Source organism: Myodes glareolus, chromosome 14 (assembly GCF_982192425.1).
Source record: "Myodes glareolus chromosome 14, mMyoGla1.1, whole genome shotgun sequence".
Lineage (NCBI taxonomy): Eukaryota > Metazoa > Chordata > Mammalia > Rodentia > Cricetidae > Myodes > Myodes glareolus.
The window spans coordinates 70,922,968-70,949,504 of NC_142039.1; the positions used below are offsets into that span (position 1 = coordinate 70,922,968).

At 53.5% G+C, this 26,537-nt stretch overlaps 1 protein-coding gene across 3 annotated transcripts; it reads left to right on the top strand.

Moving 5' to 3' along the window:
* Positions 1 to 835: 835 nt before the first annotated feature.
* On the top strand, positions 836 to 26,486 carry Grk6 (G protein-coupled receptor kinase 6). 3 transcript variants are annotated; one of them, XM_085699589.2, is made up of 16 exons: positions 836 to 1,037; positions 4,798 to 4,893; positions 5,774 to 5,886; positions 6,011 to 6,088; positions 6,434 to 6,534; positions 6,829 to 6,921; positions 7,020 to 7,083; positions 7,204 to 7,344; positions 7,653 to 7,843; positions 8,646 to 8,683; positions 8,776 to 8,865; positions 10,006 to 10,214; positions 10,314 to 10,451; positions 13,734 to 13,871; positions 13,954 to 14,088; positions 26,307 to 26,486. In XM_085699589.2, exons 1-16 carry the CDS (start codon positions 986 to 988, stop codon positions 26,325 to 26,327), a joined length of 1,698 nt encoding a protein of 565 aa, XP_085555715.1. In that variant the 5' UTR covers positions 836 to 985; the 3' UTR covers positions 26,328 to 26,486. The 3 variants fall into 3 exon arrangements, with proteins under 3 accessions (XP_085555715.1, XP_085555714.1, XP_085555716.1); XM_085699588.2 differs by lacking the exon at positions 26,307 to 26,486 and adding an exon at positions 14,712 to 15,823; XM_085699590.2 differs by lacking the exon at positions 26,307 to 26,486 and adding an exon at positions 14,270 to 14,654.
* Positions 26,487 to 26,537: the final 51 nt, after the last annotated feature.

Consider the following 26,537-nt stretch of genomic DNA (forward strand, 5'->3'; position numbering starts at 1 on the left):
ATGAGCTGCAAACAATTTGGACTTGTTTTCCTGCAGTCTCGGCGTGCAGCCAGCCACTCAACGTCCAGCGGCTCAGCTCCCCACCTGTATAATGGGTGTGAACGAAACTTCAACGATTTGGGATTGTAGCGCTGCCTTATAAGGCAGTAGAAGCCGAAGGCGGCCGGGAGGGTGGGAGGAGAGAAATCACAACATCCGGCTGCGGGGGCGGGGGAGGCTGGGCTGGAGGCGGGCGCCGGTGGGGAGGCAGTAGCCTCCTTCCGTCGTCTGCTCGTTGCGGGACGTGCGCCTTTCAGCACCAGCTGACCCAAGAGACGACGACAGGACGCACATGCTAGCCCAGTTACCTGCTGGCCTGCAGGCTACACAGCGTGATCGCAACAAAACCCTAGAAATCCCATCGGCTAGCCAAAGGCACTCGGTCATGCCCCCATCCGATGACCCAATCAGATCGCACTGCTGTATGGTTGACGTTTTCTTAATCCAAACATACGCTTTGTCTCCTGGGCGTGGCCCCCCAGAGCCCACCTCCGACTCCCCGGCGGAGGCTCGGCCCTAATTGGCAGCTCAGCATCCTACGAAGGCCTAGAAATTCGAACCTAGGGGCTGAGTCCCGCCCGCAGTCCAACCAGGAAAAAGCGACGCAACGGGGCCCGCCCCCTCCCCGCGCGGAGCGAGTTCCCGGCTCCGTGGGCGGGGCAAGACCAAGAGGTTGACCAATAGTAGCCTGGCGCGGGGACCGTCCGCTCGCCTATTGACTGAGCCAAGTAAACAGAGGGCGGGGCGGGGCGGCGCCGGTGGCCCGGGAGGGGCGCAGAGTGCGCGGCGGGCGGCGGCGGCCGGGGAGGCCGGGGAGGCCCGGGAGGCCGCGGCGCGGTCAGTCAAGCCGAGCCGAGCCGCGCCGAGCCGATCGCCATCGGCCCCGGCTCTCGCGGGCGGTCCCGGCCGGCGGCGCGGCCTGGCGGGCCGGGCAGCGCTGCAGCCCATGGAGCTCGAGAACATCGTAGCGAACACGGTGCTACTCAAGGCCCGGGAAGGTGAGGCCAGGCAGGCGGGCGGCCAGGCCCGGGTGCGGGGATCGCGGGCGCGCGACCTCGGAGCTCCACGGGGCGCCCGGGCCCCAGCTACCCTCGTGCCCTGGAGTCTGCACCCGGACTCTTAGCGCTGATACGAGCCCTTCCGGCCTGCCCCCGGCACCTGCCCCCGGAACCAAGGGCCCAAGAGGGGCGGGGGTCGCGCCGCGGGCGTCACGGCGGGTGTGGGGGGGGGGGTGAAAGGAGAAAGGGAAGGAAGAGAAAAAGGTGGGACGCGAGCCCCAGGAGAGTGTGTCTGAGGCCTCTTCTAGGTGAGAGGCAGGAAGGTGCCCACGTGCCCCAGGCCCAGATGCCCTGAACAGCAGAAAGTTGGTAATCTGTAAAGATTGGAGAATGAATGAACCAAGCCTTTGCATAGACAACCCAACCGACATGGGGAAACTTGTGGACACGTACATTACCAGCAGAACCACCACTCACCAGGAGACTCTGGATACTATAAACGGGTGAATGGGTAACGATTTTTGCGTACAGCTAGCCAATGACCTGTTAGGGCAGACGCACAAAGAAATAAATGGGACCGAGCATAGTGGGCTGTTCGTTGAAAAGCCTGGCTGGAAACCAGTCTTGTGGAATTAGTGCGTGCGCACATGGATGTGCTTCGGAGTGCCTGCTTATTGGTTTCACTCCAGATGTTAATTTACACCTGCTCTGTGAGGGCGCTAGGTGACCCAGGACCAGACATTAAACTCACTGCCACCCTACCTCAGTGACATAATCACCAGACACCTGTACTGCCCCACTCTGTCCAGGGTGCTGGGGGACCAACAACGAACAAGATTCTTCTTTTTGGAACTCCGGAACGTGGTGACAGCTTTCCACTTTTTGATGGGCTTCTGGACTGAAGGGGTCATTAGCTTCACTGTTCTATATCAGGTTACAGATCAGGAAACTGAGGCTCAAACCAGCGACTAAACCCAGATTACCCAGCAAGATTGTAATTGACCCAGGTTTAGGACTAAAGGTGCCCAGTAGAGTCTACAGCACCTCCGAGAAGCCCCCTGTGTGGTGTGGCACCTGATAGCCTCTGACTACCCAGGGCACGTCACACCCAGGAGGTGTTGCCTGGAAATGGGATGGTCAGACTGGGTCCCTAGTGCCCAAGGGAGGCTATCTTATCTCCAGTCCCTTATCAAGTTCAGGGGCTGGGCCTTCCTCTCAGCCTCTGGGGGCATCTGCCATTCTGTTCTGCCTTGTCATCCGGCCTGCTGGGGAGGAGGGGTAAGGAGAGCTGGGGCCAGGCCTCACTTCCTAGGGCTAGCCTCAGGCCCCTGAGGGCATTGCCTTACTGGGCCAGGCACTGTGGGTACCTTTGGGTAGTCTTTGTTGGATCTTGGGTGGGGACTAGCGGCTCCTCTTCGAGGACCTGTCTCGTGAACTGGCTATGCTCCCCCACCCCCACCCATACACACCTGCGTGGCCTTTGGCATGCTTCCTGTCTCTTAACGCCATTGTTCCTATTTTTGTATAGAAATTTTGAGGAAAGCCTCATTGTCATGGAGTCCCCTACTACCTGTGAACTAACTGGTGGTGTCGGTCATTTCACAGCTGACAACTTGGGGTCGGCTTTCTAAGTGACCCTCAGCAGCTGGGAAACCTGTGGTTTATGTGTACAGTTGACTCTTTCTTGTTGATTCTGTTTTTTGAGATGGTCTGCCTATATAGTCTTGACTTACTTGGAGCTTGCTATGTAGACCACAGGCTGGCCTCGAACTCAGAGCTCCACCTTCTTTCTGCCTCCCAAGTGCTAGGATCAAAGGTCAGTTGGCGTTTAATAAATGCCACTTATGTTAGAGGTGGATAAGGAACTTGAATTTGGGATTGGGCTTGAGTTTGCTCCCACTGTCACGTTAAGGCTCTGAACTCACCACTCAGAGACTCAGTTTTCTCGGGAACTTGTGTGTTATCTGGTTGTGGGGGGTGGCCCTGGGGGTGTGCACCCTCACTTGGATTTTCTTCCTTTCCCAGGTGGCAGAGGCACACAGGAGGAGGGCAGGGTCGGGTGGAGGGGAGCCCCACAGATAGGCAGCCAGTTCTAGGACAGGATATTTGCATGTGACTTGTTGCTCTTGCCTTGCTAGAGCTGGGAGGAGGGAGAGGAGGAAGTGACTTCTGGGGGAGGCAAGCAAATGGAGGGTTGGGTGAGGGACCCGGGTGGAGGGAGAGTGGGAGGAGTTCCTCTTCAGGGGAGGCCTTGCCATTGGTTAAGGAGTAGAGGTCTCTTACTTGCAGTGAAGCAATGACTGTGGGGCACATAGGGTTCAGGCTGTAGCAGGGCCACCAGAGGGTTTCTCAAGGGGACACTGCAGCACTTCCTTCTTCCTCCGGGAGCCCAATCAGGGACCCAGCCCTGCCCCTTTCCCAGAAGGCAGCTTTTCCTCCTATACTGCTTACACTGGGTCAAGGGGAGACAATACTGGGGAAACTGAGGCCAGGCAAGGGAAATTCATTGCCTAAGGTTGTCAGTGAATTGGAGCTGGATCTTGCCTCTTTTCACAGCCCTACTGAGTGCGGACACAGTTCCCCCTCTTCCCGCTCACTTTCAGTGCCTCTGGAGGTGCCACGACAGTTGGGTGGTGTGGGTGCTACAGTGATAGACAAAAGTATGCATTGGAGTTTCCGATCCTGGTCCTGGAGGTTGCAGGCTTCAGGCCTCTCCCATCATCCTTAGTATGTTGTCCCAAAGACATGTGTGGCTCTTTCTCTGTGACGTGCTTCGTTTTCCTGCAGTGTGGGTTTTTGAGACCTTGCCTATGTAGCCCTGACTGTTCTGGAACTCACTATGTAGACCAGGCTGGCCTTGATCTCACAGAGACCTCACTATTTCAGCAGGTTGGGGTGGGAACTGCCAAAGCACACATTTACCCATTTACCCTACCTTTCAGGTTCTGGCGGCATCCCAGCAGCTACAGATAGGGGCTCACCTAGGTAGGCAGGGGTAGGGGCATCCTGAGTGCCAGCCCTCCTGCTACCACCTTGCTGTGGGCAGGGAGATAGTTCTGGTGCAACCCTTGGTGTTAAGGGCCTGGGGGTTGCCCAAGCTGTCCCTGGTGTCAAGTATGTTCCATACCACATAGATTCTCTGGCTGGCATGCCTCGGCTTCTTTGGTGACCCTCTCCACTATGGTGCCCTTGTCTACTTTGCTTGCTTTCTTCCTTTCTTTCTTTCTTTCGGCCAGGGTCTCACTATGTAGCCTTGGCTTGGGCCTCACATGTAGAATGTAGACCAGGCTGGCCTCGTCCACTTGCTTCTTGAATGCTGGGATTAACGGTGTGTTGTTTTTGCCTAACTTCTTATCTACTTTCTTTTTTTTTTTTTGAGACATGGTTTCTCTATGTGTAACAGCTCTGGCTATCCTGGAACTCACAGAGATTTACCTTCCTCTGCCTCCTGAGTATTGGGATTAAAGGCATGCAGGTGGCCAGGCTCTTGTCTACTTTCTTAACCTGTAGAATTCCTGCTGAGTGGGGAGTGAATGAGGCAAACCTCTTGCAGAAATGTCCTCGTTGCTCTTTCTGGTTCTCATCCTGGGAGCCCTTAGCATGGCTGCCCAGAAGGACCATGTGTATTCTAGAACTTGTGAGGGGCAGGTAGGAGTCTGTGGGTAGTTCAGGACTCCAGGGAGACCCAGCTCCTGGGGCATGCGGGAGTCTGTGGTAGCTCAGGACTCCAGAGAGACCCTGCTCCTGGTTACTCTTGCAGGTGGTGGCGGGAATCGCAAAGGCAAAAGCAAGAAATGGCGTCAGATGCTGCAGTTCCCCCATATCAGCCAGTGTGAAGAGCTTCGGCTCAGCCTTGGTGAGGCGTGGGTAAAGCCCTGGATTGCCAGAGCAGAGGGGAGGCTACCCAGGAGGATCCTTTCCAGCCAGACCTTGCCCTCGGTTACAGGGGCACCATGGGGTGGGGGTGTCCGGTGCCCAGGAAGACTGAGACTACCTGATCCAGCCCAGTTTCAGTTCCTGAGTTTGAAATGGATGGAGGGCAGAGAATCGGTTCTGACTGGTATCAGTGGAGTGGGCATGGGGAAGAGGAGAGCTGATATGGACTGGAGGAAGGAAAGGCAGCCTGGGGCCAACAGGTTTGGAACACCAGTCCTGTGCTTATGAACCTCATCCAGGCCAGACCTGAGGGCACCCATTAAAGCTAGAGAAGTGATCCGGTTATTTCTAGAAGAGACACAAGGGCTCACCCCATGTTATTTCTTGGGTGAGGATCTGAACAGTACTTGAGGTGTCCCAGGTCCCTGCTGATGGCTTGCATGTGGGTAGAATGTACCCTGCTTTGGGAAGGAGGCCCAGCTGAGAGCAGCGGAAGCCACAGCTTCCTCTCGCACTTTCGCCAGGCAGGCAACAGGTGTAGGCTTGGGCTGGGCTGGGCCGGAACCTCACAGACCACACCCAACCCCAGAACTGTGACATGCACCTCTGTGAACTGGGAGACCTGAGCTCTGGAGTCCAGACTCCTGGCTGTGTGACAGGCCAGGAATTGATCAACCTCTCTGGGTCCCATAGCCCCCAGGTTACATTGGGGTAACAGTGATACCCGCCTGAGGATTACAGTGAGGGTTCTAAAGAAGATAATGGCTACCACTCTTGGGGCTAGAAGTTATTGGATCCCAGATATGGGGGTCTATAAACTACAGTGCCCTGTGACCCAGCAGCTCCCCTCTTGCCTGCAGAGCGTGACTACCACAGCCTGTGTGAACGTCAGCCCATTGGGCGCCTGTTATTTCGTGAGTTCTGCGCCACAAGGCCTGAGTTGACTCGCTGTATTGCCTTCCTGGATGGGGTGGTGAGTACCCCGCCGCAGGGCCCAGCCCAGCACTGATGGCAGGCAGAGGTCCTGGCCACACCCTTTCCCCCCCCACATCTGTCACCCCTCTCAGCCCCAGGCTTCTTTGCCTCTCGCCCTGCAGGCTGAGTATGAAGTGACCCCAGATGAGAAACGGAAGGCATGTGGGCGGCGACTAATGCAGAATTTTCTGAGCCACACGGTGAGTGAGCCGTGATGGAGAGATGACGACAACAGGCAGGGCCCAGTGACAACAGGCAGAGGAGTGACCACAGCCTGGGCAGTGAGTGCCTTGGAGCTGTTCCAGGCAGCACCATGGGCATAGAGCCCAGGGGTTGGGCTGAGCTTGGGTCAGGCAGCCTGCCAGCGGCTGTCTCACCCTGTCTCAAATGGGAGGGGGCAGGAAGGGAGTTCAGCAAAAACGCAGCCAGTGCACTGCCCACCTACAGCCACCGTTGGCACCCACAGACACCTGGCAGTGTTGCCTTGGGCGTAGACAGCTGTCCAAGGGAGCCTCCGCATTGACCTGTCCGTGACCTGTCCCTAGGGTCCTGACCTCATCCCTGAAGTTCCCCGGCAGCTGGTGAGTAACTGTGCCCAGCGGCTAGAGCAGGGACCCTGCAAAGACCTCTTCCAAGAGCTGACCCGGTAAGGCTCCATCCCCACCAGTCTAGAACTGTGCTAAGGAAAGGGGCTTCTGTGGTCCTTGAAGTCCCTGGCAAGCTCAGCTCCTCTCCCTGTCCATGCTGTTGGAATTTAGCAGTGGCCTCCCTTTGTGTTTCAGCATGAGATGCATGTCTCCTGCTTTAGTGAAAAGATTGCCCAAGGACAAGGATGATGCTTTGTGGGCTGAGCACACACACACAATGGGAGGCCTGGGCCTTCAGGCTGAGATTGGGTTTGTTAGGGACTGATACCTATGGGTTGTTCCTTTCTCCACAGGCTGACCCACGAGTACCTGAGCATGGCCCCTTTTGCCGACTACCTCGACAGCATCTATTTTAACCGTTTTCTGCAGTGGAAGTGGCTGGAAAGGTGCGCTCCTTGCAGGCTGGTCTGGGGTAGGCGAGGCTGTGGGGTTTCCTTGTGGGAATCCCTGCATAAATATTTGTTTCTTTTACTCTTGCCTATAGGCAGCCAGTGACCAAAAACACCTTTAGGCAGTACCGAGTTCTGGGCAAAGGTGGCTTTGGGGAGGTGAGTGGCCTCCTGGTGCCTTTGCAGAGTACACTAGATGGGGTATGGTAGCCCTGGACCTTCCCGCCTCCAGCAAGAGCATGACTGGTCCCCATTTGTTCCTGTCTACCCTGGCTACAGGTATGTGCCTGCCAGGTGCGGGCGACAGGCAAGATGTATGCGTGCAAGAAACTGGAAAAGAAACGAATCAAAAAGCGGAAAGGGGAGGCCATGGCACTCAATGAGAAGCAGATCCTGGAAAAAGTGAACAGTAGGTTTGTAGTAAGTACACACGGAGCTCTCTCCCTCCCCTGCATTCCCCATCTGCATTCCCCACCCACCAGGCTAAAGTCCCTCCCTATTGCCAAAGGGACTGCCCTTCCTGCCCTGGGCAGTACCTAAGAAGGGTGGGGTAGGAGCTATTTCAGGCTCAGGAAGCCTGCTGAGCCCTAAGGAGTGGCACAGAGAAGATTGTTTGGGTGGCTGCTATTATCACATGTATACACACACACACACACACACACACACAGGCACACACCCCAGGCACCCCCCACAGCTCCTGCCTGAAGGTTTGTTTCTCCTGAGCACAGGTGAGCTTAGCCTACGCCTATGAGACAAAGGATGCACTGTGCCTGGTGCTGACATTGATGAATGGAGGCGACCTCAAGTTCCACATCTACCACATGGGCCAGGCTGGCTTTCCTGAAGCACGGGCTGTCTTCTATGCTGCCGAGATCTGCTGCGGCCTAGAGGACCTGCACCGGGAACGCATTGTGTACAGGTAGGGCTGAGCTTCTGGGACAGCCACTCCAGGACTGGTCCTTCCTGGACAGGGACAGCAGTTAGATATGATAGTGGCAGATAAGGCTGTCTATCAAGCCAGCCAGTGGAAGGATAGTGCGCTGGGGGTTTGTCTTGCCACAAGCCAACACTGGCTCTAGGCACAAACTTACCCACATTTGATAGATTTGCGTGTTTCACGCCTAGGTTTTGGGATTTAGCTGGCTGACCACTGTGAATTCTTTTTGTCCCCCTTCTCTGTGTGACCTTGAGCTAGTTAGCTCCCTGCTTCCAACATGAGTTCTTTTTCTGGGAGACCGTCATTCCTGCCTTGCAGGTGGGCTCAGTAGTGGAGAGCTCTGCTTATGGATGGCGCTTTCCCCTGAGCCTCACTGCGGCCCCTGAGGGGATGGAAGAGTAGCCTCATGTGACAGAGAAGGTAGAGTTGGCCACCAGGGGAAGGGAGCTGCACCATTCAAGGGTGACCAAGTCCAAGGATGACGTCCAAGGATTCCCTCCTCCCAGATGGGTCCCCCCCACTGGATGGGAGTCCTCAGTACTTTAGATTGGAGCACTTCTCACCACCCTAAAAGGCTCCTAAAGTACCGGCTCTGGAGGTCCTTGCCCTGCTCCCCTGACTTGTTTGCAGCCTGGGGAGAGCAGGGCTCTTTTACCCTGGCGGCAAATGAGCCCTTCACCTTGCTCCATGCCTGATCCCAGCAGGCACTTGAGCTATGAGAGGCTGGCTGTGTCTGGCTTCTTGGAAGCCCGCATCATCTGACCCTGCCTTTTTCTTCCCTTAGGGACCTAAAGCCAGAGAATATCCTGCTGGATGACCATGGTGGGTGAGAAGTGAGAAGGCCCAAGTGGGAGGGATGTGATGGGAAGGCCTGGCCTGTCAGTGGACCCACCTGCTTCAATACCCCTACCCAGGCCACATCCGTATCTCTGACCTGGGACTGGCTGTGCATGTGCCCGAGGGCCAGACCATCAAAGGCCGTGTGGGCACTGTGGGCTACATGGGTAAGTTCAGTCTCCTGGGTCCCCGTGCTGTCCTAAGCCTGGCCTACCCACTGCTGTTTGGTGGGGTGTGTGCGCGCGCGTGTGCGTGCGTGTGTGTGTGTGTGTGTGTGTGTGTGTGTGTGTGTGTGTGTTCCATCTCAGAGTAGATAACACATACCAAAACAGCTACTTCTTTTGTTGTTGTTGTGTATTAGGCGACCAGGACTTAGCCAGGTCCCCCATTGTGAACCCCTGCTAGTCATTTGCTGGGTGCTTATTGAACTCCTAGGGTTGGGTGGACCTGTTGGAGTGAAGGTTAAGGAAGCCAAATGCATTTCCATGGCCCATGCTTGGACTGACGTGCCTGTCTAAGATCTAGGCAGTGGAGCCCTCCTAGCATGTGGACTGTGGAACCCAGTGTGGTCCAGGTTTTCTGGGCTCCACCTTGAGCTAAGCACTCCACTTTCAGCCTCGCTTTCTTCTGTAAACCTCCTCAGAGCTGCCTCCTGGAGGGCTTTGAGATTAGAGATGTGGGGAGGGGGAACTCTGCAGGAAGTGCCCGGCAGGTGGAGGTATTAGCAAGTGGGTGTTTTCCTCCCCTCATGAAATCCAGAAGCTAAAGTCAGTGGCTACATGGTCCTGATATGGCCTACATGAATCCTGAAGTTGAATTGTTTTTAGAATAATTTGAATTGATTGCCAAGATTTAATAAGCCAAACAACTTCATGTTAGTAAAAAAAAAAAAAGAAAGTAGTGGGGGGGTTTGGACTAGGTGTGTACGAGGTAGCTCATAAGCCTACATGTGCATGGCCCTGTGTTCACCAAACTCCAGCATTGGGATCTCCTTCCATACACACACACACACACACACACACACACACACACAAGCCAATTTGTTCTAGAAAAAAAAACAAAGCAAAACAAACAAACAAAAAAGACCAGTTAGATATGGGGACCTTGATGTGACACCCACCCTCTTCAGGGCCACATCAGCTCCCATTGTGAGATGTGGTTTCTTATTCTGTCTGAGTCCCCACCAGGCCAGTGAAATGCCTGCCCAGCCAAGGAATGTTTGGACTGATCCCCTGGTTTTTGTTTCTGGGGCCTGTGGGCTGTCTGTTCCTTACTGTTTACTGAGCCCTGACTGTGCCCCTGCCCAGCTCCGGAGGTAGTGAAGAATGAACGGTATACCTTCAGCCCTGACTGGTGGGCGCTCGGCTGCCTCCTCTATGAGATGATTGCAGGCCAGTCGCCCTTCCAGCAGAGGAAGAAGAAGATCAAGCGGGAAGAAGTAGAGCGGTTGGTCAAGGAGGTGCCCGAGGAATACACAGAGCACTTCTCCCCACAGGCGCGCTCGCTTTGTTCTCAGGTACTACAGCAAGCTGTCGGTGTGACTGCCCTGGCCTGGGCTGGAGCAGGGGTACCTCAGCTGCTCAAAGAAACCCTAACTACCCATGCCCTGCTACAGCTTCTCAGCAAGGACCCTGCTGAGCGCCTGGGGTGTCGTGGAGGTGGTGCCCGTGAGGTAAAGGAGCACCCCCTTTTCAAGAAACTGAATTTCAAGCGGCTGGGAGCTGGGATGCTGGAACCACCTTTTAAGCCTGATGTAAGTCCTACTCACCCTTGCTAATGGTCAGGCCAAGCCAGGATGCAGGAGAGCTTGGAGCAATGGCCAGGTCGCTTTCAGTGCAAATGTTGGAAAAACCCATCTAATGGTTGGGCTGCCCTCCAAAAAGTGTATGTATGAGCATTTGTGTATGTGTGCATGTGCATATCTGAAGTCCAACCTAGTGGATAGGATGGGGGGTGGACCTAGGGATGCTCCAGGAGCATACAGCAACTCGATTCCTCTCGGGCATCTTTCTCAGGGAGTGGCACGGGTGGCCGAGCAGCTCAAGCACACGTCTTCTTAGCTAGCCAGTTACCGAGTGGACAGAGAGCAACTTTGTTCAAGAACTCGAAAGGAAATTCTGAGGCTGTTTGCCAAAGAGCCTCACTGGATACCTGGATCACATGTCTTCTGGCCCAGTGGGAGCTTGCTTCCCCCATAAGTCTGTGGAGACTAGGTCCTATGATTGACAGCTTGCCAGGAGCACCTGGGAAAGCCTTCAGGCGATGGGCTCACCAGCTTGGCGGCTGTCAACCACGTGTGTTTATGCATTTACAAATACCTGGATAGCATATGTGTCAGGCCTTGTAGATAATGAGGTCCACAGAGCTAGGCCATCCTTATGCTCTAATGGAAAGAAACACTAAAATAAACCAGGAAACAAGGAGGGCTTTCAGGTAGTCCTGAGTGACAGAGGAAAGGGACCAGGCTAGGAAGGCAGCTCTGAGGAGGTGTAGTCACTTTAGACAGGGTGATCTCTGAGAAGCTGATGCCTAAGTAGAACTGAAGAGAGAATCAAGCCAAGATTTGAGAACATGGGCAGTACAGGCAAAAGGAGCAGGCAGGCACCAAAGCCCTGAGGCAGGATCAGCCTAGGGACACGGAAGGGCAACTCTGAGGCCAGTCTGGCTGGAGCAAGTATGTGCAGAGCAGGAACAATGCCATGCTCTAAGACGGCAGGCTACTTTTGGGGGTGCTCAGCCCTAAAGGAGGTGTGGGAATGGGTCATAGAGGATAGACATGTAAGTGGGGGGTGGGCGGGTGGTGATGAAGGCTGAGTGATGGCTCACATGGTAGACCTCACCCACACCGAGAGGGTGAGCCTTGTTAGTGAGCTGGCACTTGAACCAAGCAGGTCTGACTTCATCGTGCTACCTCAGGCTGGAGCTGCTGCACAGGCTGATTCCCCCTCAGTGCATCCTCTAATGAAGGAGTCACACTTTGGTCATCTGCACAGGCTGATTCCCGTCTGTGCATCCTCTAATGAAGGAGTCACACTTTGGTCATCTGCACAGGCTGATTCCCGTCTGTGCATCCTCTAATGAAGTAGTCACACTGTGGTCATCTGCACAGGCTGATTCTCACTCTGTGTGCATCCTCTAATGAAGGAGTCACACTGTGGTCATCTGCACAGGCTGATTCCCGCTCTGTGTGCATCCTCTAATGAAGGAGTCACACTGTGGGTCATCTTTTGCCAGGCTGATTCCCACTCTGCGTATTCTCTAATGAGGTAGTCACACTGCCAATGGGCTCAAATTTAGAAATAAAGTCAGTGTCTTGGAATTTAACACTAGAAGTAGTAGATGAAAAACCAAGCTTGACAATGCTTTTTTATTTTTCATTCTATTTTATGATTTATTTGTTTATTATGTATACAGTGTTCTGTACACAGCTTGCTTGCCTGCACACCAGAAGAGGGCATCAGATCTCATTACAGATGGTTGTGAGCTACCATGTGGTTGGTTGCTAGGAATTGAACTCAGGACCTCTGGAAGAGCAGTCAGTGCTCTTAATCTCTGAGCCATCTCTCCAGCCCTGCCCTTTTGTTTTGTTTTGTTGTTTTTTTATTAAGAAAGCAATGACCTGCGTGTGTTTGTGTGAGGGTGTGCACATGTGAATTCAGGAGTCTGTGGAGGCCAGAGGCATCAGATCCCCTTGGAAGAGCAGTGCAAGCTTCTAACCTCTGAGCCAGCACTTGACAATTTTTTGTTGTTGTTTGTTTTTGGTTTTGTTCTTAGGGACAAGGTTTCTTTCTGTAGCTCTGGCTGACCAGGAACTTACTCTGTAGACCATGAACTCAGAGATCCACCTGCCTCTGCCTCTGAGTGCTAGGATTAAAGGCGTGCTAGCATGCCCAGCTGACAATACATTTTTAACAACTCTATTAGAAGGGAATTCACAAAGTTAACCCATATAAAGTATGCAGTTCAATTGAGTCATGTGATTGTCAGCACATAAGGACAGGATGTTTTCACCAGCCACTTCAGAACCCAAACGAGATCTGATATCCATCAGGGTTCCAAATTCTCCCCTCTTGTTCCAGGAACTCAGTAGTTCTATGTGAGTAGATGGATACTCTGGGACTGGCTTCTTTTGCTAAGAATACTCTTTAAGGTTCATCCATGTTGAAGTATATACCAATACTTTGTTCTTTTTCAAAGCTGAATAATATTCTATTGTATGAATATAAATTTTATTTATGGTTGACATGAGGGTATCTTTCTTTTTGGGGGAGGGGCTATCAGGAATAATGCTATTTTTTGAGATGAGGTCCCTTGTGCTGCCTTGTGCAGTTTTTAACTCGCAGACTCAAGCATCCTCTCTGCCTTTGTATATACATTGATATAAAATTACAAAGTCATACATGGTATATCTTGTAGGGAACTTTGGGCTTTTCCAGGTCAGACACAAATACATGATGGCCATGATAATGTGTGTATTAGTAGATACGTTGGTAGATCGTGTATGTGTGCTGGGGATGGAACCCAGGGCCTCAAGCATACTGAGCAAATGCTCTACACCACCGAACTACACCTCTAGCCCATGATAATATTTTAATTGACTTCCTTTGTGGTAAGATTTTGAAAGCAGTGTAGAGACAGAAAAGAAAGTGGCCTTTGAATGCAGAGGTATTGCACTCAAAGAGGGTGGGAAGGTATTGGAAAAACCACTCCAGTCCTGCACATTCTAGAGTAAAGACCCCCTCCAGTCCCTACACAGGGAGCCAGTACTCCCCTTCCCACCCCAACCCTAGCCACATACCCAGGCAGTCCCATGCAAGCGGCCAGCCCAGCCTAGTACCAGGCCTGTGCCGAACCTTATTAGGTCACTGCTCAGCCAAGGGTCATGACCCTAGTCGATGGGTGAAACCTGCCTCAGAGAATATGTGGGGTGCCTTGCCACTGTCTCCAAACCAGGGAGCTGCAGGTGTCAGGGCAGATCCAGGCCAAGGGTGACTGAGATCAAGACCTGCTGACTCCTCCCTCTGTCCACCCCCAGCCCCAGGCTATTTACTGCAAGGACGTTCTGGACATCGAACAGTTCTCTACAGTTAAAGGGGTGGATCTGGAACCCACCGACCAAGACTTCTACCAGAAGTTTGCCACGGGTAGTGTGTCCATCCCCTGGCAGAATGAGGTAGGGACTATCCTGCAAGTGGGGCAGGCTCTAGGAGGGGTATCCCTGGGGCCCCCTCTCACAGCCATCTGTTCTTGGGTAGATGGTGGAGACTGAGTGCTTCCAGGAACTCAATGTCTTTGGGCTGGATGGGTCAGTTCCCCCAGACCTGGACTGGAAGGGCCAGCCACCTGCACCCCCCAAGAAGGGATTGCTGCACAGGCTCTTCAGTCGCCAAGTAAGTCCTGCCAGTGTCTGACCTGTGCCCCCAGCATGTTCCATAGAGGGTGGGAGGCAGAGCCGGTGCCCGCCTACACTGGGAATAGGCATCCTCCAGCCCTTTCAGTGGTGCCTAAGGTGCCTCATTCCTGCCTGTCCCCCACGCCTGGCTGGTCTCATGGCCTCTTTTCTCTTTCCAGAGGTGAGCAGTGTGGGCTCCTCATGGGTTGGCCTTGCTGCCCGACTGTGGGGAGCCCCAGGCAGCCCTTCCATGACAGAGGCGAGATGTAGGAGAAAGAAGTCTGGTGCCCACCTTACCCGCTCCCTCCCTGCTGCTTGCTCCCCTGCACCCTTACCCCTTCAAGCTGCTAACCTTACTTAGCATCTGTCTCCCTGTGCCTGTCTGTCCAGGGGATGGACAAAGGCCTTGCCCTTGCGGATCCTGGGAGCTTTCTAGTCTCCTGCAGTTTGTCGCTAGAAAGCTCTACCCTGACGCCACCCATGTTTGGACCAAGCTGCTACTCTGAGACTGTGGGAACCCCACATCCCCTCTCTGGGCATGACACTGGCCTTGGTCAGCCTTAATGGTGACTAATGGCACCTGCTGTGCCTCTCTCCCTTCATGTCTTCCTGTCCCTCCAGGATTGCTGTGGGAACTGCAGCGACAGTGAGGAAGAGCTCCCCACCCGCCTCTAGCCCCCAGGCGGAGGCCCCTACCAGTGGTTGGCGGTAGCAGCTACTCTCAGTGACGTTTACAGTTTTGCACAGTGGTGTCCCCCATTGTCCACTCAAGTCGTGGTCTGGGGAACACAGCCGGAACTGTCCCCAGTGTCCTCCGTCCCTCGGCCCCTGGCCCAGCTGAGTTTGACAAGGCCTGGGTCATCTTGGGACAAAGGTGCATCCCTTCAGCTCTTCTGTGGAGCTCGGGGCTTTATGTATTTATGGATTTGTACGAATGTATATAGCTACCAGAGCGATCTTAATTCCACCCTGAGCCTGGCACCCCAGGGCATCTAGCCCTGGCTGGGAGAGCCAGGAGCTGGCAGAGGAGCCAGTGCCAAACTCTAGGCTTCTTGGGCCCAGTACAGATGAGCAGAGTATGGGCCAGGTCAGACCTCTGACCCCAGCATTGCACTGGTCACCACCAACCTCCAAGTGAGCCTTGTGCCTGCCTGTCATGGACTTAAGCCACCACCTTCTGGTTGCCCAGTGCTGTCACTTTTTCTCAGCATTTGTTAGAGCTGGAAATGGGGGCTTTGTATCCTCTAGGCCTGGGCTGTAACCCACAGACTGAACTGACTGGGACCCATCAGACCATGAGATGGGTCACCTGCATACTATCCCTTATTCTGGGTCATGTCCTGAAGATACATTTTTCAGAAGTGCCCCAGCCCAGGCCATAGGAGGGGTTAGAATTACCCCTCCAACATTCCAGAATCCCTCATAAAAGTAGACATGTGCCCAGCAATAATCCACCCTTCCCTGTATGTGCCTGCTGGGGGTAGGGATTGAGTGTATACCAGTGTGTGAAGAGGGTGGGGTAAGGCTGTGCCTAAGCCCAGACCCTAGCCCTGGCCCGTCCCAGATTGTGATGGCCGTCCTGATGCTAGTGTTAGGACAACGTGGGACCATAAAAGGCCCTGGCTTTTGCATATTTAAAGCCAATGTAAGCTGCCACGTGTCTTTGTGTGACCAATGTGAGCTGCCACGTGTCTCTGTGCGAATACAGTCTTGAGCACAAGCCTGGCCAGCCACCCCTGCCTGTCTCTTTTTTAAAATTATTTCTGGTGTTTCAAGGATTCTTCCTGTTTCTTGGCACAGTCAGAAGGGATTGGAGGCGGGCCTGGAATAGGACTAGGGGCTACCCTTCAAAAGCCCAAGAATCTTCAAAACTTTACAAGCAACCAGACCCTGGTATGGGAACTCAGTCTCTGGGTTTCTCTACTCCTAGGTGGAACACAGCCTTGGACACCAGCTAGGTTGTATGTTTGACTGCTACAGAGGTAGATATACCTGGTTGGGTTTTAGACTTTCCGAGAGGTGTAGAGAGGCAAATGGGAAGTGTTGTAAGAAACACCAGTCCTGAGTCTGTTAATCTGGCCTTCTGTGTGTTTTCTCCTGTGGGTGACCAAAGATGATCTGAGTTACTTAGAGGGTTTGAATAGGAAGGGTGAGGCAGGGGTAGGAGGGACCAGCCACCTGAGTTTCTGAAGTTAGTAACTACCAGATCCTGAAGCAGTCACCTGAAGAATTATCAAGATCCATTAGGGGAAGGGAGGAGTCTGTGCAAATTTCTGGGGAGGGGGGAAGCAAGAGCTGTTTAACAACAAACTTCTCCCAGACTTTGCAAATTCCTCCCAGGGTCCGCGGGGCACCACATGCTGTGAACATGACAGCCATGGCTACACTTCTAGTTTGGCAACTTTTGAAGCTGACTGCGCAGGCCCTTTCTTGTCTGAGGGTGCCAGTTTCCTTGCATATAAACTGAGACTCTGTGAAATAGCTGGGGAGTCACTGGGGCTCCCTGGCTGGCTGGCCTCAGACTTTCGCTTTTTCTGGCTTTCCTGTGTAGTGTTAGGATATGTACGTACCATCACACCAGTGGTTGCCAACAGGTGTCTTTTCAGCATGGGCCCCCTAGCATATAGAATGTTTGTCGATGCTTCTATCCATGCAAAGGAAATAAGGGTGTTCAAGGCTTTTGCACTGGGTAGAAAGCAAGCCAGATGAAGGAAAGTATGCAAGGGTGAGTGTAAGGCCATGAAGTCCTCTGCCTGCTGCTTGATCCAGGCCCTGCAACCTCCTTTGAGCTAAGAGGCATCCAGGAAACTCCTTGTCTAAGGTTAGGGTCACCTTTGTAAAGTTTCCCAACAACACTGTCAAAGTTCCACTCCCTATACAGTCCTATGGTGAGAACTAAGGACCCAAATGGAGATCAGGTCCCTGCCAGCTCTGAGCTAACTTGGTAAGCAAGGAGACGTGGGCTGGGTATGATCAGCATTGTGGCAGAGGGTACTAGAGGACTAAGCCTTGGGGGACAACATTGAGCATGATGGGTCTGGAGATGCTGCGCTCCAGGACAAGGCCAGCTGTGCCCATCAAATGGCTGATGAACATGGGTTGGGGAAGGAGTGGCTGCAGTTGAAGCTGGTAAGGATCAGCCACCTTTGGAATCTGTACTCAAGTGAATTCTACTGGAGATTGGGAGGGTCCCAAAGGGTTTTGTTAAGTACCTAGCCCACCATGTAGAAGAGCACCCTCCTATATTTTTTGCAAATCATTCTCTCTTATCCCCATCCACGCACATTACATAGTGCAGGGCTTTTAGCTCATTGTATACACAGTGCAGCCAAACACACGTGGTCCAGGTAGAAGTGCTGTAGGTTAAGAATATGGAAGGTAGTAGCCACACACGCCTTTAATCCTAGCACTCCAGGCAGGGCCAGGAGGATCTCAGTTCAAGACCAGCCTGGTCTACAAAGTGAGTTCCAACACAGCCATGGGTACACAAACCCTGTCTTGAAAAACAAAAACTACAGGAGGCTCCTGGGTGTAGCTCAGTGGTAGAAGTGCTTTTCTAGCATGTGTGAGAGGCCTGGGTTTGATCCCCTTAGCTGTGAGGAAAAAAAAAAAACAGCCTCAGACAAAGGGGGCCCCTGCTAGTTTGCTAACTCCTCCCAGGAGAGTTTGACAACCAGAGCAAGACTCTCCAGCTGATTATTGTCTTGGCATCATTGAATCTAACTCTTAAGTCTCTGGAATCCTAGTGGCCAGATTTGAAACGTGTCCAGTGTATCTTGGAACAGAGTTTTTGTTGGCATCTAACCCTTGATGGTACCCATGAATAGGTGGAGTCTATGACAACCCCCTTGAAACCTGGGATTTCATGCTCAAAGAAAGGGACTGGAAACTTGGTGGCTATTTGAAGTAGATATCCTTTCCCATCCTAAAGCCTGGTAGACATGAGCCCTCAACATCACTTGTGGATTTTGTGGGGTTTTTTTCTCACTTGTTTTTAATAGAACTACTAGGAGAGACAGAGTTCTTGGCTCGCTAGGGATGGGTGGCACAGTTTAAACTGAACTGTGGGCACCATCATACCATCTTTGGGGGGCAATGTGCTTGATGCCAACTTTCAAAACGCCTGGAACCAAATGACCAAAGCTAGTTTTGTGTTCACTGGTTTTATGAGCCTTTTTCTACGGGCTAAGATTCTGACTCTCAAAGCCCTAACTGTCCCTTATTTGATGTGGTGGGAGGTACTTTTGAAATATCCTCCCTTAATGCCATAGAGAAGTTTAAGTAGAAACAGAAAGGTAAGGCTTGAGGTGGAGCCTGCTCTACACGGTATTTGTTCCCTTGCGGTGAGCACCCCTTGGAGATTCAGCACTCAGGTGGGGGTCTGCGTTCTTTCTCAGTAGGCATGTTGTAATGTATACCTTCTTGAATAGAGTGAGTGGGTTCCTGAGTTAGGAGAAGGCCACACTGGGGTACTGGCTTGCGTTAGCCCCAGCCCCCACTACATGTCTGGACATGTACAGGTTAAGCTGTGTGAGTGTCTGGGTTCGTGAACTCAGCTGCTCCGCTAAGCAATCTGCGTGTATGGCCGCTTTGTGCCACGAAGCTGCCTGTGTGTGCCCCCTTTGGGTAGCCTGTTGCCAGGCGCTGTTCAGAGTGTACTTTCTCTGTGTTAGGATGCCCTTGGTAGTGCGAGCCCGCACCCGCGTGTGCCGTGTCTGGGTGCGGCAGGTGGGCACCCCTTCCTTTCTCGCAGCAGCCTCGGCGGCGTGTGGCAGGGGGTGGGGGGGGTGCCTCTGTTGGTTGCGCGCGCGCGCACGCCAGGCTCAGCACGCGCCCGTGCGCGCGTCCCGCGCCTCCAGCCCAGCGCTCGGAGCGGCTTTCGCTGCCTCTGTCTGCTCCACCGGGCTGCCGCCTGCTCCAAGCTGGGGCCTCTGTCCGCTGGGCCGCTCGCCCTGAGGCAGGAAGACGAGTTCGAGGAGGATGCCTGGGCCCGTGAGTACCGCGACGGCTGCGGGCCGGGCGGGAACCGGGCGCGGGCGGAAGATGGTCTTTGGGCTAATAACCCTCCCTGTGGGTGGCTCAGATTCTTAATCTGGTATCTCCACCCGGACCCTGACCGGGACAGCGGGCAGCCCCTCCCCCAGTCCACACCGGAGGGAAGGAAGGAGGGGAAGGAGAGCGCCTGTGAGCCAGGGAGCCCGAGCAGGGCGCGAGCCGCCACCAGTTCGCTTGGAAACCGTTGCCACAGCAACGGGGTTGCGCTCCCCAGCAACGCGACTGCGGGGTGGCGACGCCCCCTCCCCCACTACGGCCGGGGGTGCGGGGAGGAAGGGGGTGCACTGTGGAGAGAGCTTCGCTCCTTTGACCGGTCTGGGTGTGCCTGAGCACGTCGAGGGTGGGGGTGAGGGCGAGCGGCTCCGTGGGCACGAGCCTGCTCCCACGTGGCTGCAGTCGTCGCAATAGGACTCCCAGGGTGGCTGCAAACGTGGAGGCGGCCCAGACCCTGGGCCTGTCTAGGGAGGAGGAGGTCTGGAGGTTGGGTCTGGGGGTCTCTGCCGGGTGACTACCATTACTAATACCACCACTAGGGTAGTCTCTCATTCCCTTGCCACACGACCTGGCCCAAAATCGCATTCTTCGGAGGTGATTTTTCTTACTAGGAAAAAGGAAATAGCCTAGCCAGCGTCTCCCCTTCATGGCCAGGGCATGTGCCAGATCATGGGCCTGCGATGGGCCTCCACTTGATGTTCCTGGCCCCTATTCTCCAGGGAGGGATAGAAGCAGAGCAAAGAACATTGCTGACCCGAGGAAGCTGAGTCCCAGGCCAGATGGGAGCGACCCAGCTCATTGTCTGGACCACAGTGCCCCTTTCTTGTCTGTGCACAATGTCTTGACTGTGTGTAGTGGCATGGAGGCTGGCCTGCAAAGAGGCCAGTGCCACATGGAAGTGCCCTGTCCAAGGAAGCCCCCCGAATGGCTGCTGAGTCAGAGGAAATGACCTCTGGCTTCCCTCCCAACCTCCCTTCAGCAGGCAATGTGCTGGAGACAGAAATGCAGCCCCTTCCAGTAGGGCCTGACTCAGCAGATGCCAGCCCTGACCACAGGCTTCAGATACAGCACTCTTGAGACCACAGCCACCCCAGGTTTCTTTTTCTATTCAGTGGAGTATCTGGTGCCCAGGACCTGGGGCATTTGAGGCCTTGGCATAAGATGCCCTTAAATGGATGCTACCTGGGAAGTCAAGCTTGAGTCTCCAGAGGCAGGGACCTGGGGGATTAGTCACAGGTCCCTTTCATGCTTTTCCTGCCTGCTCTGTGTGCCAGCTGAGTGCTCTACATTCATAATCTCCTAATCCTTTGAGCACTCGTGCAAGGTAAATTTATTACCCCTGTTGGAGAATTGAAGTCTCGGGGGCTCAGCAGGTGCAGAGACTTGTCCAAGGTCAAACACCCAGCAGGCTGTGGAGCTGGGTCTATCGCAGGTTCCTGCTGACACAGCCCCTGTTCCGCATGTGATCCAGGCAGGAAAGGATCCTGGAGCTTGCCAGAGGAACAATCTTAGCCTCCCTTCATCTTCCTCCAGCGAGGAAGTTCCCCATTTCAAGCCTTGGCGCACCTTTCCCGCTGAATCAGTCAGCTTCTCTCCCTTCACATTCCGTAGAGGGTGTGCTATTGATAGCTGCCTTCCTCTCTCCCTCCTCCATTTTCTCCTCTAACTGAGTCCAAGCCTCAGTCTGACTGCCTTAACCCCCTGGGAAACCCCCAGCTCCTAGTCTCTAAGCACATAGCTCTCTGACTTTCACAGCTTGTCATTCTGATTATGAGAAAGTCTGGCAAACACAGGCTTCACAGTGCTGGGCCCAGTGATAAGCCAGTCCACCTCAGAGGCTGGAAGCCCAAATGCCTCCTCGGGTCACAAGAGCATTGGGAATGAGGGATGTAACCAGGTACCTGCTTGCCTGTTCATGTCACCATACAATGTGTGGACTTTGTGTGTCTAGATCATCCAGTTTTTGAGATCAAACATAAAAACTGGCCTTTATGCAAATGTTGGGAACAAAATGAATATTCAAAATTGTTAGTCATTGGCCAACAAAACACATGCATGAGCTGTGTTAAAGTTGAAGGTCTTAGCTCTATTTAGACTGCATGCACTCCATGGTAAAGTGGGGTGATTTCTGCCAGACCACCTCCATGATGCAGGGTGCTGGCTGTCAGTTGACCACATGTAGGTGTATACATTGGGCTTAAAGTGTTTTCACTTCAATTGTGCCCCTGTCCCCCACCATAGGCATTATTGGACAAATCTCTTAATATTTTTTTTTAGGTTTATTCACTTTATGTGTGAATTTTCCCTGCTTGTATTTCTGTGCACCATATGTGTGCTTGGTACCTGTGGAGGTCAGAGAAGGGTGTCGTATCTCCTGGAACTGGGATTTGGATCATTGTGAACTACTTGTGGGTACTGGGAACTTAACCGAGGTCCTCTTGAACAGCAAGTGCTCTTAACTGCTGAGCCATCTCTCCAGCCCCTAAGGGCAGGTCTTATCATCCCTGCTCTACAGGCAAAGAAACAGGATTTGAATTCACACCTCCCTTGAGTGCTTGACGTGTTACAACAGGCTGTTCCTTAAGAAACGTGAGCATTAGCTTTCCCTATCACGTGGCTTCCTCCCTTGCAAGAACAAAGATGCAGAATAAGGGAGAACAAGGTTTTCATATGAATATTGTTTGTTTGTTTGGTTTGGTTTTGGTTTTTCAAGATAGGGTTTCTCTGTGTAGCTTTGGAGCCTGTCCTGGAACTCACTCTGTAGACCTGAGTGCTGGAATTAAAGGTGAACACCACCACTGCCTGGCTGAGTATGGGCTTTTGATGTCCTGCCCCTTTCTTCCCAAGCTGCTCTTAGCAGGGCCAGACCTGAGAAATGAGTGCATAAAGAAATCCTTGTGTCTGCAGATCCACTGGGGCTCCAGTCTCTGATGCTCTCCTGCAGTTTCTTTGTGCCATAGTCAGGTCACAGACCTATGTCAGGACCCTGAAGGCCAGGGTCCCAGCCAGTACCGAGCCCTACTGAAAGTAAGGCTATGGCCAGCTCCATAACGTTGGGAGCTGCGACAAGTTCAGCTTACTCTGGCCTCAGTGCATCCAGGTTGGTGTGAGGAGGAGGTGTAGACATGTCACCTGTGTACCCCGATACGCCCTTTCCTGCCAGGACTGGGTCGCTCAAGGATTGCTGAGATCACAGCTGTAGAAGCCAGTGATGCCTGGAGGGTCAGGGTGGCAGCTGTACTCCTCCACTCACCCCTATCAGTCCACCACACTACACTCCGCCACTCTGTCTCCTGGCTGCTCTCTCCTCAGGCATATGCCCAGAGTTGCACCCTGTCACTCAGAGTCCCTGTGACCAGACTTCCCTCTACGTCATGCCTCTGTGTCATTTTTTTTCTTTACTCATAGATGACTAGAGTTTTGATCTGGTGATAAGCCACTCCAAGGGCCAGGTGTACTGGTGCACACTTTTAATCCCAGTACTTGGGAGGCAGAGGCAGGCAGATCTCTGTGAGTTGGAGGCCAGCCTGATATATATAGTGAGGTCCAAGACAGCAAGAGCTAAATAGTGAACTCCTGTCTTGAAAAAAACAAAACAAAAGCCCCATGAAGGCTAAAAACTGGGCAACAGCTTCTTCTTCAGTAATATTTCCCAAGAATGAATATATATGAATATATGCTGGCCCAGCGCCTGAAATGTTCCCCTCTCCTACACCTAAAATATCAAACAGGTAACTGGACACCTCCAGTAACTTCAACGGGTGGCGCTTAGCTTCTGTGTGCCCATCGATCGAGCAGTCAGTTATACTCAAGAGCATTCCAAGGTCGCTAGGCATTGTCCTCACCCAGCCCAGGGCAGGGAGGTGTCTCAGGGTAGACCTATCAGGGAAGTGGTGGAGGAGGCCAAGAGGCCCTGGCAGGAACTCATTCTGGAGGCCAAGATCTAGGTCACGGAGTTTCTCTGGCTTCAAATCTACTAGGAAATTGTTAGAAATTTGAATTTATAAACCAGGTGTGGTAGCTTTTGCCTGTAATCCCAGCTTTTAGGAAGTGGAAGCAATTGGATTGTCATGGGGTTAAGGCCAGCCTGGGCTACTTTGTGAGATAAAAGAAGAGAAAATGAGAACTGGAGTCTCACCCAGACCTACTGAATGAAGTGATGGTGGTGCTAGCTTTCTGGGTCCAGACAAGCTCCCTGTTCATGTATTTCAGACACTGTACAAGTTTCAGAGGTACGAGTCTGAAACATTCACCCTCAGCCCAGAAGCAGACAACTCTACCCTTGCAGAGGCTAGCTCATTCCCTTCCATGGTGACCCATGAGGAAACAGGCAGCAGAGTGGGTAGGAAAGCCCTGGTGGGGTTTGCTTTCATCCCTTGGTGTAATTCCTGGGTGGTCTAAGAAAACCCAGCAAAGCATATGCCCAAAATGCTACACCAATCAACATGGAATCCTGGGCAATGTTTAGTAATTTGCAAGAATAAAGAAAAAGAGGAAATACAGAAATTATTAACATGGCAGATGGAAGGATGAGTCCATCTGGAGGGCATGGTTCCCAACGGGAGGTGGGCAAGTCGCAGGTGTTTGCTGTCAGTGGTGTGGAGACAGGAAGACTTGGGTCTGAGTCCGCAGCTTCCCCCAGCTAGGGTCAAAGCTTGCAGAGGCAAGGAAGAGCCCTGGGACCGTGGGGTTCGAGAAGTTTGGCCTGTTCAGCAGAACATTTTAAAAGATCTGAATGACCCTCTTGGTGCCTATGTACTGAGCAGCTGTTGTGGACTAGATAGTATACAGGAGGGAGACTTTAGGCGTGACTGGCCCTCTGTCGCCCCAGCAAGAGAGTGTGCCTAGGGTTAGGTGGACAGTCAGAATGTCGTCAGAGGCTGACTCGGCAGGGTGTTCTCAAGGGAGAGAGTTCTCTCTGACCGACAGTTTGCACACAGTGAAGTGAACGGTGTTTCTTGGTCCTTGCAGAATGACTTGCATCAGTGAGAGCAGCACAGATTCAGGGTTTAGTCTTCGGAGTCTGGTCTAATGCCCAGTCTGCTGAGCTAGATGCCCTTTGGGCATAGTTTCTGTGCTTTGATCCTTGTTGAGCCTGAAGCTGCCAGTCTCTCTCCATCGTGTAGTACTTCCCTGAGCTATGCCTAACAGGTGGTCCAAGACCTTTGACAGGAAGAACAGGAAAACACATTTGGCTACTAGTTAACCTAACTACCAAGTTCTCACAGACTGAGTGCCCTCACACACACTGAATTTTTATCCCCAGCTCACCACGTGGACAGTGGACAGCGACCAATGCAGATATAGACTAACCCTTAACACCTCCTACTAGCTGTAGGACATGAAAGGAGTCTCCTAAGGGTGCCACTTCCTCCTTCAAACAGTGGCGTGACCAGAAGTGACAAGGTGATGTTAATGTTCTGACAATTCTGCCTGGAGCCAGAGGCAGATGGACTGCTCCTGAGCTTAGCCAGTTTGTGCTGTATAGTGACACCCGTCTCAAAAACAACAAAAATGTCCATGGAAAGACGAGACAAGCTCTGATGACCTTGACAGACATTTAAAGCTTCCTTTAATTTATATACTCAGAGCCATGATTACATGTTGTCCACGGTGGCCAGTCTTTTGGGCTCAAGCCCTCTTCATAGTTGCACACCTGTGCCGTCCCCCACCTGGCTCTTGACAGATGCTTCTAATTAGCAAGTGCCATTACCTCCATCCACGGAAACACTTTTTCTGCCCCGGGACTGTTTCTGCCCTTTTGGCCAAAACCTCGAGCTAGTGTCTGTTCCCTCAGAACATTCCCGTTCCTGAGGGCTCGAGGAAAGGAGAACAACAGATTTAATTAACTCCCGGTGACTGGCAACATCGTGTTTTTATCTGGGCTGCGTCACCATGGCAGCCTCATGGTGGGGTTGTCGAGGGGGCGGGCAGAGCTATTGTTCTACCCTTGTCTGCTCTGGAACGCAGGCCCAGGAGGGTAGGACTGGCATGGGCACCAAGTGACACATGGCTGAAGGCAGCCAGAGAGGCAGACAGGAGCCATCTGGGTAAGATGGGGTGGCCAAGGCCTGGCATCCTTTCAGCCTGGGTCTTAAGATGATTGTGGACACCAGAGCTGAGTGAGGGTTGGTGTGCCAAGGGCAGGCCCTTGCTCAGAGCTCCTGGAAAACCTTCCTTCCCACAAGCTCAGGCCAGGGCTTTGCTGCTAGGCCTAGGTTCAAATTAGCACTGCCATCTGTGCGGTTAACTGCTTCCAGTTCTCAGCTGCGAGTTAGAAATAATTCGTTATCCAAAGGATTGGGTTTTAACAATTCCCCTGGTAGAGTCATTCAAAAAGGGCCGTGGGCATGGATGGTGACCTGTCTGTTGCTTGCTGCCCTTAACTAGGCAGTCGGGGCTTCTAAATTCTCCCCGTGCAGAGATTTCTTCAGCCCCCTGCTGTGGTATGAGGTGGGTCCAAAAGACAAATCTCATCTAATTTTCCACCTCTTTCCAAAGAGGGAAAGGAATTGGTGGAAGGGAGGGGGAGGGCTGGAAGTAAGAGAGGCACAGCCAAGTGGAGTTTGCGCATGAGTAGGTGGTGAGGGAAGTCAAGTTGGGGCTGGAATCTGGCTGGCAGAGGCGCCTGGAGGAAGGAAAGAGCGCCTGGCCCACGCCCAGCACACCGTGTCAGGAGCAGACAAAGGCTCGGCCGGTGGCATGCAGGGGCAGGCACCCGCCAGTCTCTTACAGGCGTGGCCAATATTTGGAAGCAGTGCAGGGCAGAAGCTGGGCGCCTAGCGGGCTGCTAGTGGACCTCCAGTTGATGGACTGTCCTTTTCCCCCACCTAAAGTAACCGCGCCGAGACCATTCTAGTGCCCTAGTGTTCACAGCCTCGGAAACCACCTCGAAGCTGGACCCTGGGTTTGTGGGCGGACTCCGCGCGCCCCCTGCTGGCCTGCCTTGGGTCGCGCCGGCACGCGGTGGCCGGGTCTCGATTCGGGGAAACCCTATCAGGGAAACCTCGGGGTGTGACGTCATCACCCGGTGACGTCACCCAGCCCCCGGGGAGTGCGGGGGTTCCCGCCAAGGAGGCATCCCCGGCCCTGCGCGGGACGCGGGTGCAGTCCGGGAGTCACCCGGGATCCCGGCGAGCCTCGCTGAGTCCTGTGTTTGCCCCGCAGGTCGCTCGCGGCCCCGGGTGAAGCAGGCCCGCGCCGGTCGGCGCCATGGAAAGGAGCGGGAACCAAAGTTGCCCCCCGCCGGCATGCGCGCCCATTGAGCCCCGCCGCAGGCAGCCCCCGGCCGCAGGTCCCCAAGTGACGCTGGCGGCACCTGGGAGCGTGGCGCGGCCCCGGGGCCACGCCGAGGAGCCCAGCGTCCAGTAGAGCCGCCGAGGACCTGCCGCTCGCGCC

What these genes read in the sequence shown, in the direction of transcription:
- Grk6 (XM_085699588.2), top strand. Translation starts at nt 986, where the DNA reads ATGGAGCTCGAGAACATCGTAGCGAACACGGTGCTACTCAAGGCCCGG. An exon ending in CTCTTCCAAGAGCTGACCCG is followed by an intron (nt 6,535 to 6,828) that starts GTAAGGCTCCAT and finishes CTTTCTCCACAG; the next exon opens with GCTGACCCACGAGTACCTGA. An exon ending in CCATCCCCTGGCAGAATGAG is followed by an intron (nt 13,872 to 13,953) that starts GTAGGGACTATC and finishes GTTCTTGGGTAG; the next exon opens with ATGGTGGAGACTGAGTGCTT.